The 15443-nt window shown below is 47.7% G+C and overlaps 1 protein-coding gene across 19 annotated transcripts in view; it reads left to right on the forward strand.

The window, feature by feature from the left end:
• Dock9 (dedicator of cytokinesis 9) overlaps positions 1-15443 on the forward strand; it is a 239432-nt gene that overhangs the window by 104760 nt on the left and 119229 nt on the right. For all 19 annotated transcript variants that reach the window (XR_007593292.1, XM_050150339.1, XM_050150346.1 and 16 more), the window contains exon 2: positions 7436-7552. Coding sequence is in view for 18 of the 19 variants with exons in the window: in XM_050150339.1 (XP_050006296.1) it covers positions 7436-7552 (117 nt within the window). In the remaining variant the exon portion in view is untranslated. The remainder of the gene's footprint in view (positions 1-7435; positions 7553-15443) is intronic.

The raw sequence follows: 15443 nt of genomic DNA on the forward strand, positions 1-15443 counted from the left end.
CTGAGAGCAATACTGCTCCTGAAGAGAACTTGAGTTTGATCCCTAGCACCCATGCCAGGTGGCTTACATACAGCTCCAGGGCACCTGCATTCTGTGCACTGATACGCACGTGCACACACACACACACACACACACACACGTGCGCGCGCACACACACACACATTAAATGTTTTTAGTATGTTTTCCCACAGCTTTTCTCACACATGTTAATGAGCACTCTAGAGAAGAGCCTGAGTCATGGAATCATAATGGATTGGGTTGTGTTTGTTGTGACCTCAGGGGTTTGTTGGTTTGGTTTTGAGACAAGATCTCACTGTTAGACCAGGCTAGCCTGAAACTCCAGCCTTAGCCCTGCAAGAATGGAAGGCGTGTTAGCATGCTGGCAGTCACCTGCATGTCTTAATGTTACACATCTGTTAGTCAGGGATGGGAGTTCATTTTCCCTGCTGGAAGGTGTGTGTGTGTGTGTGTCTCAGTTCCCCTGCTGGAAGGTGTGTGTGTGTGTGTGTGTGTCAGTTCTCCTGCTGGAAGGTGTGCGTGTGTTTCTCAGTTCCCCCGCTGGAAGGTGTGTGTGTGTGTGTGTGTGTGTGTGTCTCAGTTCCCCCGCTGGAAGGTGTGTGTGTGTGTGTGTGTGTGTGTGTCTCAGTTCCCCTGCTGGAAGGTGTGTGTGTGTGTCAGTTCTCCTACTGGAACGTGTGTGTGTTTCTCAGTTCCCATGCTTCTCCTGTGTTTGGCCTCCTCAGAGCTCTTCCCGCTGGCTCAACTGGCTTCATTTTGCCCTACACGCTGCAGACTGGAGGCGGGCACCTGGGTTTGAACTAGTCCTTGGCCACCCCCACCCCCACTGAATATTTGCACGCGTTTTAGAGAGGAGACTGAGAACTGTACGGATAAATTGCAGCAAGGGTACCCCACTAGGAGCCACTGCTCCCCACTAGGAGCCACTCCTTTGACTCCTGTGCCACCCATCCATTCGGAGGGAGCGAGGCGAGACTGTTAGTCATCTCTTGTTCCTCGAGCCATGGCTCACAGTTTCACTGTTCGCGTGGAATATAGTAGCTTTTGTTTTCTCCCTCACAGTGGATTTCCAGTAAACCTGAGGTGTTCTGCGCATTGGTGCCCCGCCTCTCACCCCTCCACCCCCCACAAGCCACTGCTTTGAGCAACTTGTTGCTTTGTGTACTCTTTATGACCAAGGAGAACCTCCTGTAAAGTTGACGGAGATGAGTTCTTTAGCTTCCTTCTGGGGTCTTGGCAGTTGGTTTGGGGACCAGCAATTTGGATGCATCGGTTTGTATTTTTTAATCCCTCTCCCCTATGATTTTGTAGACCTCAGATTGCTGCAAATGCATTTGCACCTATGAACTTGCACACTGGAGTCCGCCCTTAATCTCTCCTGACCTGTTCAGTCCCGGCGGCTTCCTTCAGGAAGCACCAGGTCGTGGGTCCCTCACTCCTTCCTGGCGGTGAGTGAGGTGATGCCGTACCGTGAGAGATGCAGGTCTAGGTACTGGAGATGCAGCAAAGCAAACAGAGAAGGCGTAGCTTGGGAGAGATGTAGTAACCTCGTGGCAACCAGGTCAGAAACCCGTCTGTCCTGGGTCACCACCACGTTGCCCTTCTTGTTCACAGATGCATCTGTCTCTTGGGGCTTGTATCTTCCTCACCTGTGTCCCAAAGACCTGGCATGGCGCACGTGGACAGGTTCAGTAAATGCCTCCGAAAAGTAGTGACACATCTTGGTGTTAGTGTTTGCACACCAGGTAAGGAGGCTGTCGGTTGTCTGTGCACACCCTAACCATAGGAAAACAAGGATTCCTCAAATCCAACAACTTCAGGAAGTTGGAGTTGGAGACAAGAGTCTTATGTAAGCGGACAGAGAGCGTAGGAAGCCTGGCGAGGCCCATGCTCCTTGCTCCGTCCCCAGTGGATGTCTTGAGAAACAGACTACAGTTCGCAAAGCATCTTCACCTCGGCTGTTTGGCACTTCCATCCTGTGGAAGAGAAATCAAGGGAAGTCCTAAATTCTTCATGAGCAGGAATGATGAGTTTCTCGTTTCTCAAAATAGAGCCCACCAAGACTCGCCACTTCCTCTGTCTGCTATTTTAAGAAGTGGCATTCAGGGTCTCGTGTGTTCATATTCAGCCTCTGAGGCAGAAAAGTCTAGAAAGTTCCCAGGAAGCTCTTGTGGCTGAGGGACAAGCAATGGGGGGGGGGGTCACTCGGTTAGTTGTTGAGGCTCTCTCTGGTTCCCATGGCTTGCAGACCTCGCGTGGGACCGTAACTGAACCATATTGTGGATGAACACTGTCTAGATCGGCTGGCTTCCAGAGGTATCCCATTTCCCCAGGACGGGGAAGATTCTCTGGCTTGATTACCTTTCCATCTGGAATTCTGGTGTGTGTGAACATGGGCCATCTTATCCAAGGGGGCATGCATCGTGGGAAGGTTTCAGAGGCCCGGGAGAGGGCTGAGTGGCAGGACATGGAAGCCTCACCCTCCTTTGTCCACGAGCACCGTCGGGATGTTTCTGCACTGGTGGCTGCTGCCTACAATACCCCAGAGATGCCATTGCTGCATTGTGGAATTACTCTACTAGGAGTGCCTCTCTGAGCACCTCAGTCCCCACCCACACCCCTCCCGGGCGTGAACTGCATCAATGCCCGGTTCAGCTGATAATACGAGCTTTATATCGGCTTTAGCCTTTGCCCCGAGTACCAGTGTCATCTCTATTATAGTTTTCTCTCTGTTGGGTCCTTTGTCTTTTCGTCTCGGTGCATGTCCCTGCCATCGTTGGCTGTTTTATTTCATGAGTTCATAGACAGTGGAGGAAATTATCTGTGACTAGATCGGTGTAATTGAATAGATACGAAACATTCGCTTAGAGAAAAATAGGAGACCTGCCATGCAAGCAATAATCAAAGTGCATTTAATAATAATCAGACGCATCTAGTGCGTGCCTGTGGTCTGCCGGGCTCTGCCTCTGACACGTGTTCATCCAGCTGCCCAGCGGCCGTCCCTGATGACTGCCTCGTCTCCCGTCACCCTGTTCTCCCGGCCTTCAGCATGATCGCCTGAGTGGTCTTGTGGCCCTGGACAGCAGTAGAGCCAGGTTCTGTAGGAGACCGAGCTTACGAGGTGTTTTGAAAGGAAAGGCATTCAGAGTTTGACAATCGAATAAGGCACATGTATGAGTTACTTTTTTATTGCTGAAATGAAATGAAAAGTGCCCAACAGAAGCGACTTCCAGAAGGGCTTGTCAGACTCCCAGTCTGAGGGTGGACAGCAGGGGTCAGGGACACGAGGCATCTGCTCACTCACGTGGAGCCTGCAGTTGGGAACACTGGGAGACGAACCACTCCGTCTCCTTCATCCTTTCTCCAAAATCTGCAGCCCCAGCCCATAGAACTGTCTCATTTTCACGTAGCAGGGGTCTCCCCACCTCAGTTAAGCTAACCTAGAAAAGCCCTCTCAGACACGGCCCCAGAGGCTGCCCTCTGAGGCGGTTCTAAACCTGGCCAGACGATGACCGTATAAACTCTCAGGGCATGAAGTGAATGCTTCTTTAGATTTTGAAAATAAATTCCAGTAAGTTATTCCTTGTGGCTGAACCTCCCTGAGTACATTACATTAAAAGTTGGGTCTGTCAGGCTGTGGTGGTGCACGCCTTTAATCCCAGCACTCAGGAGACAGGTGGATCTCTGTGAGTTCGAAGCCAGCCTGGTCTACAGAGTTAGTTCTAGAATAGCTAAGGCTACACAAAGAAACCCTGTCTCGAAGAGGGGAAAAAGTCCAGTCGGATGTGGGAGAAGAAAGAGTTCTGATTGACGGAGGACCGAGTCGTAATCCAGTCTTGCTGGATGATCCAGACCATTAACTTGTGGTCAGCCTAGATGTTGGGTGGGTTAAGTGTCATCATGTGAATGGAACCTCTTGAATGTTGCACTTGGGCACATAAAAGCATGCTTCTGCTTCAACTTAGCATCTGGTTACTGAATACCTCCAAGGTGACTTCTAGGGAGACCAAGTCACCTGATTGGTGGAAACAGTATTCAGTGTCCTAACTAGGTAAAATGACCATGCCATTAGTAACCGAACCGTGTAAGCAGCTCAGATTTTAGCAAGTGGTTGAGAAATAATTACTGCCTTTAATAGTTGTAAATGTATTATCTGTGTCGGTTTATGTATAGGAAACACATAAATCTGTGAATATGGGAAAACTAGCATATAAAATTATTATAATAAATATTATTATTATTAACCTAGCGGTACGTTAACAGTAGCTTTTGTCAACCAAATGCTAAATATGACTGTTGCCCATTTCTTATAAAATTTGAAATCCATTCTGTACCTGTTTGTCCCTAGGTGCTTTGAACTCCAACAGCGGAGCTTGTGTGTTTGACACAGCCCAAGAGACTGACAAAACCTAGAGTGTTTATTTCCTGGCTCCTTAGGAAGTGTGCTGATTTCTGTCCCTAGAACCGTGGTGGAGGTCCTGGGAGCGGTTTTCGCATGGAAAGCGGGAACTTGGAAAGTCTGACCCACTACCAGGTGCTAAGATCAAGTCTTAGAGAGAGTGTGGTTGTGCATAAGGAATGGAGGGACTAAGTGTTGAGGCCACATGATGTGGGATCCCACTCATAATGTGGGGTAATGTGTGCTCTGAACACCATCTGTGAATAAAGAAACTGCTTTGGCTTGTTGATAGGGCAGAACTTAGATAGGCAGGGAAAACTAAACTGAATGCTGGGAGAAATAAGGGCAGAGTCAGAGGGAAGCCACGTGTCCCTGACGGAGTGGGAAGGAACTTTATCCTGTAAGACACAGCTTCATGGTGATACCAAGATTAATAGAAATGGATTAAATTAGTATGTAAGAGTTAGCCAATAAGAAGCTAAACAGTGATTTAATTAATACAGTTTCCATGTGATTATTTCGGGACCTTCCTCCCACAGCAGCAGGCTGCAGCCAATGAGCAGGGAACCTGGCAGGTGAGGCCGGAGCAGGGTTTCCTTGGCTCTTTGTAGGGGGTGCACCCTCCTGGGTCTTTACCAGAAAGGCCCCTGGCTGCTGTAAGAGCAAGGTCAAATAAAATGTAAAGCCCAGACAAAACAAAACTCACAAAGTAACTTGGACCCTTCCCCCTTCCATGGAGTCTTCCATGGCCTTTTTGTGAAGGAGCAGAAAGAAGGTAGCTGTGTCTTGAGCCTGGGCGGGTGGGTCATGGCTGTGTGTTAGACACCTTGTAAGCTGGGGACTGGTGGAGGTGACGCCATCTGGGGTAGCTGGTTTTGTTAGGTTTGTGGAAATGGCTTCTAAGGCACATATTATTAATTATGACATCCATTCATTTTGCCAGCTGCTGTGTGCAGCACAACAAACAGAAATAGAAGAATGAGTTTTTTAAAAGTTGACTTAAAATCATTTAGAGAATGTTTTTTCCCTTGTGGCAGTTCTATTTTAAAAATAATTACTTTCTGCAGAATGTTTTGACTTTAAAATCTTGTAGGCGTTATCTGAACTTTCGCCGTCCAAACTAAAAAGACTTTTATGATATATAACTTCAGTGTTTTGATTTTGCATATTTTCTAACCTCCGTCCCTAAAACATATTTTGTATAATTATGGTTAATTGTATACTTCTTTGGGTTCTGAACTTTTTCTTAAAATATAAAAGTATCTTTGTTGAGTGTGCTTGGGTCAAGTAATTGACATGGAATATGAGCTTTTGCTCACACGCCATGCCAAGTTGTTTGGCTTGGACAACTACGGAGTCTCGGGCTGAACACAGAGTGCAATGCAGTTCTCACTCAAGGCGAATTCCCGTGCCCGGTGGCCTTCTGCGGATGCCTCAGCATCCCGATGTCCTCCATCCTGGAGCTCCATTCTCCCTGCAGGCCACTGCTGGATCATGGTAGCCCTGGTGGAAAGGGGACACCTCTCAGGGCCAAGGTGTCAGTGGCCACATCTCTTCTGCTTACAGATTGTTAGCCAGAAGACAGTCATGTAGCCACACCTAACCAAAGGGAGCCTGGGAAATGTATTGAGAAAGAAAGGACAAAGGTTGGGCACTCAGAGCCTCAATCACAATTTGCATTGAAATCCCACTTACCGATGTCTTTACATAAATTCCGATATAAGTCGTCAGTTCAGCATAGATAATGTTCATTGAGATCCAGTGTTTTAGGTCTTGTATTTATGGTTTAAAAATAATTTTGCAGTACTTTGATAATGGCAGGTTTTTATTTATCTTGTCTCTCTGTATTGTACATGCGTATGTGTATTCACATATGTGCTTACTTGCTTGTACCACAGCACACGTGTGAAGGTCAGAGAACAGCTTCCAAGAGTTGGTTCTTTCCTTCTACCACATGGGTTCAGGGGCTTGAACTCGGGTTATCCGGCATGACAGCAACTGTCTTTACATGCTCAGCCATCTTGCTAGCCCTGGATTCAGTTGCTTCTCATAATAGATACACACACATATGCACACATACGTATAAATTTTTAGTTGCTTTCTATAGCACACAAGTATACAGATATGTAATACGTGTATACTTATGTCTGTTTTAGCAGTTGACACCCTGTAGTACATAGTTACTTGAATATGTATTTCTGCCTGCAGCATAGACGTGCCCCGCAGATGTGCTGGCCGTGACGGTGTGAGAGGAGAGAGTTGTACTGAGAAGACTGTTGGAAGTAGCTAGAAAAGGCTTGTTATCTTTCATTTCCCACGGGCTTGTTACCCTTCCAACCCAGACCGTGCTAGGATCAACATCGCCGTTCCCTGGGGTTCACTCCCGAGGGTGTGAGCAGTTTTTCTTGCTTGCCTGCTTTCGGCCCAGCTCATGTTTTTGTAGATTCGGGCCATATGCATGTTGTGAGTGTATAGTATTTCAGAGGAATGGGTAGTGGCTCAGAAGGGTTCCAAGAAGTATTCCAAGGGTTCCAAGGAATTAGTCCCATAGGGACATTTAAGGCCTGGATCAGGATGAGCGTACAGTGGCCGGCTATGGAAGTTTGGAAGGGGACAGGTCAGCCAGAGGTGGCCTTAGAAGTGGCTGGAAGTCCCATCAGAATGGAGACCTCTTATGCTTACATGACGGACGAGGCACCACTGTGACTGGACAGGGTGCCGTGAGCGGTGTCTCTTCTCCCTCTGAAAACAAATTTCTTCTCATTGTGTTTTCTTTTCGGGAGTGAGATCAATGCAGTTGTTGCCGAAAAGTTGGGCGATATTATGGTCTGGATGTACAGGGTCTTTTCCCTTTCTCAAGTAAGCCATGATGGCTCATGAGAAGCCACCCAGGGCCCACACGCTGAGGGTGGCCCAGCCTGGAGTTGCAGTGTGAGACTCATCTCGAATAAGCAAACGAAAGGGTCTATCTGTCTCTAAGAGCATCTGAGTGACGGGGACTTTTCTTTGGTCTTCCAGGCAAAGCCAAAGCTGATCGAGCCGCTGGACTACGAAAATGTGATCGTGCAGAAGAAGACCCAGATCCTGAATGACTGTCTGCGGGAGATGCTCCTCTTCCCTTACGATGACTTCCAGGTGCGTGGCCACGCCTCTCTCAGTGCCCTGTGTTTCGGTAGAGAAGTTGGCCGGTGTGCTATAGACATGATCGCACACATTTTTCCGTAAGCCAACTTACTGTTTGATTGGTGAGCTCACGACTTTTAAAGCGAGGATTAGAGCCAGCCTTGGTGGCGCAGGCCTCTGTATTCCTAGCTATCTGGGGAGCAGAGTAGGGGATCCCACATTCAAGGACTGGCTAAGCCACAGAGTGAGTTCAAAGCCAGCCTGGACAGCTTCGTGAGATGGATAGTACACGTCTCCCCGTGTTCAGTCCTGTTGAAATAGGAGCGGCGGGGCTGCGTCCCCAGCACCCCGGTCGCCTGCTAGCTTATGCCCCGAAATAACAACACACAAACTGTATTCATTGAAGCACTGCTTGACCCATTTCTATCTAGCCTCTTCTAGGCTAATTCTCGCACCTGGACTAGCCCATTTCTAATAATGTGTGTAAGCACCCCAAGGTGCGCTTACCGGGAAGATTCTAGCCTACGTCTATCCTGGGTCGGAGCTGCCTGGGAGAGTGGAGCCTGGCGTCTCTGCTCCAGAGAGCAGAGCTGTCTAGTCTGAGCTCACTTCCTCTTCCTCCCAGCATCCTATTCTGTTTACTCCTCCCACCTATGTTTTAACCTATCAGGGCCAAGGAGTTTCTTTATTGCTTAACCAATGAAATCAACAGATTGATATATGACACTCCCACATCACAGTCCTAGTGTAAGAGGAAGGTGTTGTTAAATGAAAGAGAAAATGGATATGATTGTGTACCTTATTATGACTTCATATTTTTAGTGAGATTAATTTTTCACGTTATAAATAAATATAAATGTACATATAGGTGTCTGTGTGTATCTGCGTATCCTAGGTTGACTTAGAGGGTACAAGTGGTTCTTAAGTCTTAGAAGATTATTTTAGATTTTAAATCACATTTTTTCGAACAGAACTAGGACCTGTGCATGCTAGGCAAGGTCTGATCTACCACTGAATACACCCCAAGCCTCGTTTGCTCTTACTTAATCCAGGTATTCTAGAACCTTCTGGGGAGCAGAAGAGGCTTGTTGCCCATCCTGTGGGATGACACGCTTGAACCTTGCTGCGACACACCCTAAACTGCCCGTCCCCAAAGAGAAGGGTCGTGTGGTGGTAGCAGTGTTGTGAAGTCTGTCTCGGTAGCAGGACAGCAGGAAGGAGGTGTCGTTTCTCAGAGGGAAGTTCCTACCATTCCTCAGAGGGAAGCTCCTGTCTCTGGCTGCCGTCTGGGCTGCTGCTTGGTGTCTTTTAGCCTCTAGCTAGGTGACAGACAGGAAGTGTTGAGGTTACTGAGAAGCAAGGGTTACTAGTGACCAGAGGCCACTGCGGTCTGCTCAGAGGTTCTTGTTCCTATTTTGTTCTCCGGGATGTTTCCCAACAGTTTCCTGTCCTCTCCCTCAGTTTCCTTGAGCTAGATATCCTACGTGATGTTGTTACTGCCCAAACCTGGTTTTCTGTGAACGGAGGTGAAAAATGAACTACATGTAGATTCTAACGTACTTGGAAAAACTTAAACCAGTTGGTGTGGAAAGCCTCCCCTTCGGGGGCTGGAGAAGAGGCCCCGTGATGAGGAGTGCTTACTGCTCTTTGCTGTGGTGGCCTTGTTTTGTTTTTGTTTTGTTTGTTTGTTTTCCCAGGCAGGTCTCTCTGTGTAGTCCTGGCTGTTCTGGACAATTTGTCTCTGTAGACCGTACTGGGCTTAACTCAGATTCTCCTCCTTCTGCCTCCTGAGGGCTGGGATTCCCCATACCTGGTTTCGCTTGTAGAGGATTTGAATTCGGTCCCCACCCAGCACCTAAGTTTGATGGCTCACAGCTGTTTGTAGCTCCAGCTCCAGGGCATCCGGCACCCTCTTCTTGTCTTCAGGGGCACCTCCACACGCATGTGCCTACTCACGGACAGACACATAAAGAAAAAGAACATCTTTTAAACATCTTTCTTTTTCCTTTTTCCTGATCTCACTTTCCAGAATTACAGCTGTAGTGCACACTGGTTTTTGCTTTTTTTTTTTTTTTTCTCTTTAAGATGCTCGCCTGTTAATAGCACTTGTTTAGTTCTAACCCTTGACGATCCCCTGCAACACCAAACTGAAAAGACTTCGGTTTGGACGAGCAGTGAGAATTTTCATGATTCTAGCTTGCTAGAGATGCCTGCAAGCTGGACGTGACTCTGGCCTAGAGCCAAAGTACTCTCTGCTAGTGCGTGGAAACCTAGCGTGACCCCAAAGACCATGCTTTGGAAGCATCCTTCATCACTAAACCTCGAAGCTAGAATTGTGTCCTTTGCCCAGGGACTGACACCAAATGAAAAGCAGTCAGTCGTTTACAAATTAGACTCCTTGTTGACAGGTTTTTTTTTTTCTGTAGTATTCTTGGGGAAGCCATGGTGTATCTGAAGCTTCTTAGGGCGTAGAGTGTGTGTTTTTTTATTGATATTTAGGAATAATTTTGTTGTTTTGTCTTATAACCCAGAATGAAAAGTTATATTCGTAGACATGAAATAAAATTGCTTAAGAAGGAAAGCAAAACACCCAACACACAGTTCCTTTAGTATTTCAGCATCCTCATCTTTCAGGGACAAAGAACCCAGATACTCCAGCAGTTGTAGAGGCAAATGATTAAAACTTCAGAGGAAATCCATTCATCCATTTCTGTGTTGTTCTAAGGGACACAGAGCCTCAGCATCCCTGTTCTGGCCGAGAATGAATGAAGAAGTCCTGGTTTCTGTTTCAGGAAACTTGTTCCAGAGTTGAAGGAGTTTGGATATCAGCTTTGGCCCGCGTCCTGGCAGTGGTGACGGGTCACAGCTGACTCCGGGCACGATTTGTTCTCCTACAGACTGGGCTTTGTCATCCGAGAGACTGTTTACACATCCGTTCTCGCTGATCTGTCTCGTTGATGGTATTAACTGTCTAATTGCAGTGTGAGTTAATGATTTAGCGATGCCATAGTCCTCCCGGCTCTGTCTTCTTAGGTAACGAGGAGCCTCGCGTGTTGTGTGTCTAGAGGCCGAGCAAACATTCGATCATAACAGAGCATCTTTTCTCATACAGAAAAGGGACGATGGGGTTAGAAAACAGGGGAGATCATAGGCACAGTGCCTGAGGGGGCATCAGTAATGAACTGTTCAAGTTATAGAGCTTGTATTAGATGTCTGCCAAGCGTGTCAGATATAATTTCTAAAGTATAAGCATAGACAGTGGTGCTGCCTTTGCATGTTTCCAAGTGGTAGACTGACATTGAGCCCTGTTCCTCAGATCTGGGGACATCCAAGTGGCCTCTGAAAAATGGAGTGTATAGAAAAAAGGGCTATCGGGTAGATGTACTTACCCAAAGATGAGGTTGTTAAAATGAAAGGCTGAGAAATAAGAAATGTATTTATCTAAAAAATAACCAAGAGTCATGTCAGATAGTTACAAAGCAAATGAATTGATGTTCCAGGCAAGGGACACGACAGGAGTGTCACGGGACACGGGACAGGAGTGCCACGGGACACGGGACAGGAGTGCCACGGGACACTGGACAGGAGGGACACGGGACACGGGACAGGAGTGTCACGGGACATATTTGTTAAGACTCCCATCCTGTCCTTTGGGGTCAGTGCTGTCTGTCTGTCTGGGACTTGTGGCTCTCCTGGCCCGCAGGTTCTCAAGTTCCTTTAGAAGCCAGTTGAAATCTCATGTCCTCTGAAAGTACTTAAGTCCACTGTGGCCTCTCCCTGATTCTTTTATGTCCTGTGTATGTAAATGTTTAGTATGTTGTATAGTCTGTCACTGCCTGCTGCTCTTTCTGACCTAATGTCAGCTCTCTGCTGTGGGTCCGCCCGAGCAGGGCTCAGTCCAATACCACTCTTCTGTGTTTCTGTCCCGCCTGCCATCCCCTTTGTCTGCATGGGCCTCTAATCCCTGATAATTTGAACACTGGGAATAGATATATGTTGAAAATGCCTATCAGATCAGTGATTCAGTTTGGTGAATGTCAGGTAATTTTTTTTAAGTTAAAAAGACATAGGTAAGTTGGGCACTTTAGTCCTAGGACTGGAGAGGCAGAGATGCCGGTAAGTGTCTGTGAGTTCAAGGTCTGCCTCGTCTGCCTGGCAAGTTCAGGCTGGCTGGGGCCACTGAATGAGACCTTGTCTTTAATTTTTTTTTAAAGCCGTTTAAATCGGGTTTTAAGAGGAGTATACTTTTTGGCGGCTAATGGATCTTTTTGTTCTAAAATTTTATAGTGTTTTCAAGTTGGTAGTTGGTATAACTTTGGACTTTCCAACGAGCAAACTCAGAGGGAAAATTTTAACAGGCTGTGAGTGATAACCTTTTTTCATCAGAATGTTTTGTATCAACAAAAATGATTCAGCTTGAAGGATGGCAGGGTTTGCACAGTGGAAAGTACTGTCCCTGCCAGTCACTGACTCTGTGGAGACTGCAGGACTTTGATTCCCAATCACCTTGTGGTGGTGGAGATGACATACGCACCCATCTTCATCTGTCCACTGCGTCTCACCTTCAAGTGTCTCCTGACTGGTTGCCTGAGTTACCGCTGCCTGTGTAATTTTATATTGCCATGGAGCCTAAAAGACAGTCAGGAGCTAATTTATGGGTGTCGTTCCTATTTCATAAACGTTAGACCGAGGCGTCTAGTATAAGCCAGGGATGATGTTTGTATGGGGAAGTAGAGAGAGCGTTTACTCCACTTCCGAGTTCGTATCTGAAGATCTGAGCCACGATGCAAAAGACGACGGTGCAAGATGTTCTGCAGCTGCGCGAGTTGCAGGAAAAGGATGTCTGTCCGTGGATGAGCAAAACATCACAGTGTTTGCTTGTGGTGGGAAAGGAAGGGAGATGCTTATGGGTGTGTATCGCCACACCTAGGCACACCACATTCTTTAAAAAGAGTGTTTGGTTATAGGATTCCTAGCTAAACGTGGGTGTGGGTCTGCTTGCAGAGTCAGAATGAGGTGTCATACCTCAGGAGAACCCCCTCTTGAAAGACCCATGGTGCATTGTCCATGCCTGACCGGGAGAATTTGAGAGTCAGCTGGAGATAATGAAGGATCACCAGTTCTAGGAAGTGTTTAGATTCAGGACAACCTTTGCGTGGCCTCAGGATTGTATAGGGAAATGTGGTAACTCCATTTCCCTGTCAGTAACATCTTGATTTTTACTTTCCCCCTGGTTCTTTTCACTCACACGCAACCGATAATTATCTGCGAACCAGTGGCCTGGAGAGGAAGCCGAGCGCCAGGACTTACAAAGGCCTGGAAATCCCTGATCTCATTTCCCATCTACCGTTTGGAAAAGAAAATATTTTTCAGCACTGTTTTTCCCTTGATAGGTTTTCCCCCCACAATGAAGCAATCTCAGGACTTCTTTTTTGACTTTTTACTAAAAATGTTCTTTTTGTAAATTCCTTGAAAATTTGTCACCTGGAATTCGGTGTCCGTCAGTGTGATTTTATGTGACCAAGGTGGGATAGACGTTCATGTCTAGGGCTGGAGCTACCTGGAAAAGTTGATATACAATGTTTCTGAATTGACATTAGACAGGCCTTTAGGAGGTGAGAGTTTTCATTCTGTTCTAGTATAAGGAAGTGAGTGATGAGTTTCCACTGTGGAATGATCTGTGAAGGACTAGCTGCGTCTCAGGAGGTCGGCCTCTGGCTGGGTTGAAGAGAACATGTACGTAATGAATTTTCATAGCCTGTGCGAGGAATTCGGTGGCTTTGTCTGGGGCTTAGGGCTATACACACACAGCAGAAGCCCCAATTTCACACTGCTAAACACCAAGGAGAGGAGATAAAAGAAAGCATCGTGGGTACTTGTAAGACGCCAGAGTTTAAAGCAGGTTCATTGTCGTTGCGTAAGTCACAGTCCGTGAGATCCTGTTATGTGAATTTCAGCATCCACTAGCGTATCCAGGTGCTGGCAGCCTGGACTCTCTCATGCCCACACAGAACGAGAAGTCAGGACCAAGAGAAAGGACCAGCTAATCTCCTGTGTGGGAGACAGAAGCTGGGTGGGCTCCTGCTCATAGGAAGGAGGAGGAGGCGGGACAGGCGCAGGACAGAGATGCACCAGGAGCCCAGGCTGCGGTGTGGCGTGGGTGTGGATCTGCTGGCCTCCTGTGTGTGAAGCCCCGGAGTCGATCCCAGAATCATCAAACAAAACAAACCACGAGGGGACGCCACCATCACCTCACTGCTGCAGGGACAGAGAGCCCCAAAGGTGGAAACGTGGGGGGTCGCAGAGTAGCTGGGGAGAGAGAACCCATATTCTTAAGAGAGTCGTTGTCAGGTGACAGCAGACCCAGGAAGATCACGAGAAATGGACTTTTCTTCTGTCTTTGTCGGGTCATCCTTTGTGTGCTGTAAGTTGTTCTTCCGAAGGCTATCATTTTGGAGTTTTCGGTGTTTATCTAGAATTATTTTTAAATTCTTGACAAAGTGTGTTGGTGTGTGTGAGTGCTGGTGCTAGTGGAGGTTAGAAGCCTCGGATCCCCAGGAGCAAGAGTTGTAAACGATTGTGAGCCACGTGATATAAACCTTCTGGAAGAGGGTTGAAACCACTGGGCCGTCTTTCCAGCCCTGGAGGAGTGTGCGTGGGGTGTGTGCGTGTGTGTGCCGTTGTCAGAGGGGGTCAGAAGAGTGTTGGCTTCCCTGGAGCTAGAGTTGCGGTCTTTTGTCAGCTGGCCAGGGGGTGCTAGGAATCGGTCTCTCCACCTCTGCAAAGAGCAGTGTGGGCTGTGAACCATCTCTCCAGCCCCTTTCTGGGAGTCCAAATTAAATTTCTCCCTATACTAGATGGAATTCTTTCTCCAGGCCCTTACAGGTGAGCTGAACAGCGGGGTGAGGGAGGGGCCGCTTCTCTGCGAATGGCGTTGTTAGAGGTGAGCAGAGTATGTGTGGGCGTGGAAGGCTGGGACAGGCGCTCGGAGGTGTGTGGTGTGGGAATGCCCTGCGTGAATGTGAGTTTCCAGCGTAGCTTGGTGCTGGAGTCATTCATGAGCAGCTCGTGCGCTTTGGAACAAATGCTTCTGCCGATCCTTGGAGAGTCGCCATCGCTTCTGTGTGCAGTCAGCCAGCTGCAGCACCATTCCCAGAATCCTCTCCTGCTGCGGTTTCGACGTTGCCCTGGATCCAAAAACATTTAATGTACAGACCAACCCAGCCACATGGCCTTTCCAGGAGACATCAAAGTGACAGAGTTCTCCAGACACATGATACACCGCACAGCTGGTCAGGCCTAGAGAGGGAGGGAAGGGGAGTAGGGAGCCCTCCTGATAATAAACTGTAGTTGAAACTGGAGATAACTTTAAAACATTGATGTGGATGCTGCATTCCTTTGGACTGACTGAACATATTAATAATTAACAAAAAAATATCCATCTCGGGCTTATCATATGAGGAAGGTGGTGGGCTGGGCCCAGTGTCTTCTGCGTCATTTGGCGGTGCTTTGTGCTGTTCGTGTCTCTCCACCCCCTCAGCTAGCTTTCACCGGCTAGGAGTTGTCCTTTTCCGTGTAAATGGAGCCGTGATTTCTCAGATAAATGCCTAAATTTGCAGCGGTCCGAAGGGATAATCCTATGAATAAATAAAGCCAAAATAGTGATAAATCTGCCATGTTCTGCAACAGATTGTGAGGCGGCTCTCAAAGACGGTCACGTTTTGGGGGCGTGGTAGCACATGCCTATAATCCCAGCACTTGGGAGGTGCAGACTGAAGGGAGCTTCAAGGCCAGCCTTGGCTACCTAGTGAGTTTGAGGCTAGCCTAGGTTACTTGAGACCCGAGTGAAGAAGAGCCTGCAGTTCTCTGACCCAGTGTTTCTCACCAGTGGCTGAGCCAAGAC

The sequence above is a fragment of the Alexandromys fortis genome, unplaced genomic scaffold (genome assembly GCF_014885135.2).
Source record: "Alexandromys fortis isolate MF-2015 unplaced genomic scaffold, M_Fortis_MF-2015_v1.1 scaffold_66, whole genome shotgun sequence".
NCBI classification, from domain to species: Eukaryota; Metazoa; Chordata; class Mammalia; order Rodentia; family Cricetidae; genus Alexandromys; species Alexandromys fortis.